General features: G+C 40.5%; 1 protein-coding gene across 1 annotated transcript; it reads right to left on the bottom strand.

Annotated features, from left to right (window-relative positions):
* Window positions 1–4,488: 4,488 nt before the first annotated feature.
* LOC134217592 (uncharacterized) lies at window positions 4,489–6,246 on the bottom strand. The gene is made up of 3 exons (XM_062696370.1): window positions 5,711–6,246; window positions 5,176–5,652; window positions 4,489–5,082 (listed from the first exon to the last, which is right to left on the bottom strand). Exons 1-3 carry the CDS (start codon window positions 5,800–5,802, stop codon window positions 5,076–5,078), a joined length of 576 nt encoding a protein of 191 aa, XP_062552354.1. The 5' UTR covers window positions 5,803–6,246; the 3' UTR covers window positions 4,489–5,075.
* Window positions 6,247–7,389: the final 1,143 nt, after the last annotated feature.

The following is a 7,389-nucleotide window of genomic DNA, read 5'->3' as shown; positions in this document are numbered from 1 at the left end:
TCATAACTTTTTCTCGAAAGAAACAACCGATTACCTTCAACTACTGCCTGTTCGGAACGACTATTGAAGGAGTGCACTGTGTGAAAGATCTCGGTGTTCTATTGGACTCCAAACTGACATACTCGGATCACATTTCATATGTTGTTGATAAAGCATCCAGGTCTCTTGGATTTGTGATGAAAGTGACAACGACTTTCACAGACATCTACTGTTTGAAAACACTGTATTGCTCTCTCGTGCGATCTACGTTAGAATACTGCTCTGCGGTCTGGAGTCCAAATTATAATAATGGAACGCATCGAATCCGTTCAACGTCGATTTATACGTTACGTACTCCGCAACCTTCCCTGGAGAGATCCGCTACGACTTCCTCGCTACGAGAGCCGTTGCCAGCTGATCAGCTTAGAATCTCTGTGTATCCGAAGGGATGTATGCAGAGCATTAACCGTCGCCGATATTTTGCAAGGAAGAATAAATTGTGACACTCTTCTGCGACAAATAAACATCAACGCACAACCCCGACAACTGCGGAGTAACCTAATGCTAATACTTCCTTTTCGTCGCACAAACTATGGACTGCGTAGTGCCCTCCATGGCTTGCAGCGTGTTTTCAATAGAGTGGCGTCGGTGTTTGATTTCCACTTGATGCGAGATGTCTTCCGCCGGTTCTTCACATAATTTTTCACCGACCAGAACAACTGACACACATAGACTATAGTTAATGTATTTCTGATTGTATTGTATTTTAACCTCTTGACAGTGTTTTTAATGTAGTGATGTGATATTGTATTTATATTTTTGCCTTTCTCGTACAACAAGATCGAGATCTTAGTGCAGTGCACACCGGACGTGTTGCCCAGTAGACGTATCGCTCAGCGGTATTTAAATACAACGCAGATAGGCTATGGTCAGAGGGTGCGTTGATATTACAAGATTACAAGATTAAATATAATCAAACGAATTACTAATTACAAATTTCTTACATTATAGTATTCACCGTATTTTTCCGAAGGACAATCTTCCTAACACTTATCAGTTTTCTTCCAATTTCTACTCCTTCAGCGTTGCCAGTTTCACCGCAATATTCTTCTCAACACGTGGTTTATAGCATCACCTGCGTAAAAAGCTGGATTGTCTATGCGAGTCATCGCTGGAACGTCGCTGGACCGTCGCGTCGCTGAGCCAGCGAGCGCTTTCCAGTTTGGTGCTGCAGCGACGCATTGAATTTGCCTGCGTCGCTGGAGCACTTACTGGAAAGGGTCGCCAGTGACGTTTCAGTCGAGCGACGTAGTTGAGACAAGTTCATATATGTTCTTGATTTTATCTGCATCGACAATATAACACTATGGGTCTCCGGGCCTTCTATCAAAAGTTTGTTTTTTGGAGTAGTCCTATAGCCTTTCGGTACAACTTTGTTGTACTAGAAAGGCAAAAAAAAGTGACAATAAAGTAGAACCACAGATAACAGATATTGAGGCTGGCATCCGATACGTGTGTAAACATCCGCAACCGTTAATTCAAATGTATTTTAAATTGGGACTGCGTTTCGCAATCGATTGGAGATGGCGCAAGGATCATTGTTATTGAAAACGCAGCCCGAATGCGGCTGTCAAATGCATTGGCTGCGTTCGACGGTTGTTAATCAGCTGCATCCTTATGTACTGCTGCAATCAGTTGAGTAGATGGCAGTAGTGGGCCAACGTATATCAATTCAAAAGTTTACACAGGATTTTCAATAAAATTTGTTCTAGCTTCAATATCTGTTATATGTGGTAGAACCAAATTATTCCTCCTACAAAGTCGTAATCTCAAATGCTCAAAACGGTCCTGATCCATCTTACCCCGTGACCCATCTTGCCCCGCCTGACTCTAATAATTTTAGTATTTTATTTTCAAATTTTACTTATTTTGTTCGATTATGAAGCAAACATGTAAAAATGCTCCCAAGATGTAGTGCATCCAATTGGATATATTGGATAGATAAATAGTATTAGTACTATTGGATTAGTAAATACCCCAATCATAGCAATCCTAAGGGGCAAAAAAATTAAGCTTTTAAAAATAGTATTTTTCGCTCATAACGTGGCTTATAACCTGAAATTAGGCAATTAACTTTGATTTGTTTTGATATTCTCTTGGAAAAAGGGGCGCCGACCACCGGCCATGTTTGGGTGCTTCGGAAGCGTTTCCCGATGAAAACAAAACCCATTCTTTCTGTGCGCGTGCAAGAGAAAGATGACTAAACGTCAGCAAGCTCTATATAGCGCATGCATGGCATACACGCTTAGATTGATTTACCTATTTATGGGTACTTGCTTCACTCATATATGAGTAAATGCAATTATACCAATATTATTAGTAAACTTTACCTAAAAAATCGGTTAAATTTACTGATATTCTGAAGAAACTGACCTTACCTATATATGAGTGATCGCATTTACCCATATTTGGGTGAAAAAATAAACATAACAAATACGAACTGAGGACCACCGGCAGTCGCAGTAGTTTGTAAAATTCTCTGTTTTATGCTCAATACATAGTGACAATCGACGAGTATTTATGTAGTTCCGAGTGCAGTTCTTGATGTGAGGTAAATATTTTGTTTTCTTTCAGTTAAATTGATATATATTTATTTAATTACCACCCATTTTCTTCACACAGCTTTTCTTAACCAGTTCCGATCATTTTGAGCTCCTGTCGGATGTCAACCTCACAAGTGATGATCGACGCTATATTATGAGAAAGAGGACTAGCTCCTGAACCATCGGTGGAGACTTTCTCACAACTGCGAGTCTCTGACTCCGGTTTATTACGTTCTTGAAACCTACCACCAGTGCTACGGAATAAATGCGAAAACGACCATCATTGTTTTGCCATTGGGAGCTCCGCGGATGTCCTGAGAAGATTGCTGATTCCCCAATCAATAGGGCCCCATTGCGCAGCATTTAACAATTGGCTCTTTAACGACTACTTCGGTGCGGGTGGAGCATTGATGGCACCAGGCAGTCTGGCATCCAAGATATAGACTTAGCTTAAATTCTCGTCCACGATCTGTTGCTAAAAGATCTACCGAACGTAAAAATCATTTCCGGACGTCAGAATCATCCAACGTAAAGATGTTATCGATGTTCAGTTCAATTCGCATGCTGGTTCGTCTTGTCGCTCCCGGAAGTGGCCGAAAAGAAGAACAGGTAGGAAAAAGCGAAATGAGAAAAATCAGTCGGACCGATCGACCGACTGACAGGGGCGTCGCCAGAGGGAAATGGAGCGTAAGCCAAGGAGGAGTTATATTCTTGATGCCCATCAAACAGCAGCTCTTGGTACAAAACAACATCCGGATGGCAGATTTTTTATTAGATTGGTAGGTTGGGTAGGGTGCCTTATAAATCCTTTGACTCCAGTTTTCGCCCACCTCTGCTTCAAAATCATTTCTCAAAAACTAGTTGAGAAAAGTTTATACACTTATTGAAAAAAATATGCAACTCCTTAACTATCTTACCCTAGCAGAAATATTTTAAATTCGATGAATTAAATAACAATTCGATTTTGATATTTTTCAGATTTCGGTACGGCCAGTCGTTTCATCAATGTATCCAGCAACATCATCTTCAGATACCATCACCAGTTCAGGAATTGTATTGCGTCAAAATTTCGCACAGCTAACTTGTGATCCGGTGCTTGCTGCGATTGATGTTTCCTCCACCGCAGTGATGAGAAGCTGAGGGATGTTCCGGTCGAGGTTCCGGTTCGGCTGGAATTGCTATCATCAGATGTTATAAAAGATGTCTCCCGCAGCTGCTTGTATTGAAGCAATATTCAGGCTTCCGGCAAATGAATTACATGAAAAATCTATAATATTAATTTCATGCAATAAAATAATTTGCCTAATATAAATATTTATATTTATTATTTTTTTATTACGTGAAATATGAATTTTATTCAATGTGACTAATCACCAAACAAAAAAATAATACCCATATTTAGGTGAATTTCACCTATAATGGTGTACCCATAAATAGGTAAACATTACCAATATTTCTATGAACTACTTTTACTCAAATATGGGTAAATGGCATTTCACCCATAAATACGTATGTGCACTTTTTCCTGATTATGGGTAATGTTCACCCATATTTGGGTGAACTGAACTAAGCGTGTATGTCAAAATGTCCATATCTGTCATCTGCCAAAAGTTACGTCACCCGACCAGTGCCGGCAACCGACCACCTTCCCCTACACGCTTAGTTCAGTTCACGCACATATGGGTGAACATTACCTATAATCGCCAAAAAGTGCACATACGTAAATATGGGTGAAGTGACCTTTACCCATGGGTAATTCGATTGGAGCAAACTTATAGGTAAATTTCACCCAAATATGGGTATTTTTTCATACTTTTGTATATAGGATATACCTCGGGATACACCGGAATCATTTCCTTAAATTGAATATTTAAAATAAAAAAAAACAACCGATATAAATGGGTTTCCGAGGATAAACCAAAGGACAATTTATTCATTATATTTTATAAAACATTCATATCTAATTTACTAATAGGTTTCAGCTAGTCTGATACCCTAACACTTCACAGAGACTGGTCATGATAGAGATAATCGTACGTTCTATACAAAATAATCGTTCGACCTGGTATTCAGCGTACTCCTGGGAAATCATTTCGATAAAGATTCTGGTTGTATATCACTCATTGTTTCAAATGGCATTTCGCACCCGATCGAGTCGATAAAATTGTTTGAATTTGCAGAACTTGGGTTGCGGTTTGCGTTTGTTGCTGTTGCGCCTGAGATATACAGGTGTAACAACTTGTTTCGTCTGTTGCTGCAGCTCGGCTGCACTGGTAGCGGGTGCCTCCGCTACCATCGCTAATGATCCGCTGGACGTTTGCAATCTCACTGAGCTTGCAGTTGAGCGCTGCTGATTTTGAAATTCAGTCAGAATAGCCTGCTGTTGCTGAGCTGAAGTCGCTCCGGCGGTCACCTTAATGTTCCCGATGTTCTGAGTAGGAACATGGGCTCGGATGTTGCCAGCTGCATTTGCTTGTGCAGCCGAAGTTGCGGTCACAACCTGAAAATGTTGATGATAAATTTAAGGGTTATTAATGGATGATCTAACTACAAAATCAGTTGCAATTCGATGTAGTAGAGAATCAATACTCACTTGAACGATCTGTCGTTGGTTGGTCTGTTGTGACACTGACACCGGAAAGAACCGTCCGACACTGGTCTTCCCCAGCACGATTTGTCCACCAGCGGCAATAGATGCCGGCTGCGCAACTTGTAACTAGTACTAACCGTAGCAACTGAGACCTTCTGTCCGACTGATTGCACTTGTACTGCCTGTTTGGATGATGTTGCTGGGTGATAATGTTCTGATTTAAAGGGCTTGCAACTATGGCCTTCACAATTTGCTGCTGACTCGGGCTGGGGTCGAGACCACAGGCTGGGCGCGTCCGGCCTGTATTGATGAGGCTTGCACAAGTGTTGCCACGGTCGGACTCGCACTGGTTCCAACACCACAGACGACGATCGTTGCTTGCTGAACTTGACCTCCGGTCCCTGCCGCCTGCCGTTGCTTCGGCTGTTTATCATACTGCTGAAATGGGGGTTTTCCCCGCATGATTTTTGTTTACTCGTACTGCAAGCATAGCTAATATTATTGAAGTTTTTAAATAAATAAAATATGGGCGACTTACTGTATTCCATCATCCAGTTGATCCGACATCAGCCGCAGAAAATCGCGTGAAGTGGTCCACTTCTGCCTTCTTGTATGGTATTTCGTACTCATAGCAGATCCAATATCCAGAACTTACGGAACAGATAATTACATAACCGGCATAATCGGTAGAACCAATCTTATATGGATACGGCAAACTTTGTCGTTTTTCGTGCGACCGAATATTGTGAAACTTAATAAACACACAACACTGAGCTGACTGACTGAAAAATGAAAGTCGCTTTTTTCATCCAAATATTGGTAATTCCTTCTCACCCATATTTGGGTAAAGTCGGGTTACTGATAATATGAGTGAAATTTACCGATTTTCTCCGTACAGTTCACCCATATTATTGGTAATGCGCCGGTTACCCAAATATGGGTGAATCAAGTACCTATTTATAGGTAAACTGAACTAAGCGTGTACACTGTTAGTTTCGATTACCGAAGTCGGTAAAATTTTACTGGGTTTTTGAACAGCTGACTTAACTCGGTAATTTTAAATGCTACTGAAAAGTCGGTAAAGATCCGAGCTCATGAAATGTCAAAAAATAACTGACTTTCTCGGTAATTTTTTCGTTCACTGTGGTTTACCGAAATTTCCAGTTATTGAACTCATCATAAATATTTTGTGGAATATTTAAAAAAAAATATTGTCGCGCTCTTCTTAAACGCTCAACTCTTCGCGGTGATAACGCGCAAGCAAAGATTGCGCAGCAGCGCGCCCATAAGCTTTTACACAGGGTGTGAGTCTGTGCTGTTTAATTTAATAAGCCGCCGAATGGGGTTGACATAGTTGAATAGCCGCCGTGTGTAAAGTAAATGGGCGCGCTCCAGCGCAATTCAACGGAGGCTGATTGAGATGATCACGATCTGAGTGTTTATCTTGGGATGCATAATATCATTGTTGGCTTAATATGTTAGAATAATAAGAACAAATATGTATCATTGCTTCATCTTCAACTATAGTCATTTAAATGAGTTTATAAACGTTTACGTGAATCAACAATTTCCTACTAGATTCGACAATCAATTTCGATTCTGATTCCCTTCTGGCCTTGATTCTGGCGGTGTGCTTGGGAATGGATTGCCGTTGGGAACCTGATAGCTTACGGCTAATGGAAACAGTAGCAGCCGGCATATATGTAAGGGCCAAAACGAACCAAAACTTCTGCGCAATTATCAGCAGTACTTTTTTTTCAATTCCGGATCTTCAAATCGAGGTTCTATCGAGGGTGCCTGCTCAAGACTATTTGATTCTTCAAAAGTCCTGCGAAGAAAAAACACCAACTGTACCGTTTGCTTCCAGATCCTTGAAAATAGGCGAGAAAATTAATGTTTTGCCTTTTCAAACCACGAGCTTAGCTGACGTTTAGTTTTGAAACGCATTGTCAGTAAAAAACAACAAAATACCGTAATTTCGGTATTCGTGTTTACTGACTTTTTAATCTATTCAGTAAACATTAGTAAACATGCACTTATTGCAGTAAAGTCGGTAATAATCATTACCGAATTCAGTAAACCATTTTGCTTAATGCTGACCGTCGGAAAGAATGTGTCGAATTACCGAGTTTTCAGTATTTTTTACGTTTTACGGTTCGAAAACCGTAAAAAAATTTACCGAACAAGAAAGCCGTGATTAAGTGTGTACATTATGTG

This window comes from Armigeres subalbatus, chromosome 2, assembly GCF_024139115.2.
Source record: "Armigeres subalbatus isolate Guangzhou_Male chromosome 2, GZ_Asu_2, whole genome shotgun sequence".
Lineage (NCBI taxonomy): Eukaryota > Metazoa > Arthropoda > Insecta > Diptera > Culicidae > Armigeres > Armigeres subalbatus.
The sequence above is the reverse complement of the archived record's forward strand: the minus strand, read 5'-3'. Positions and strand labels throughout refer to the sequence as shown.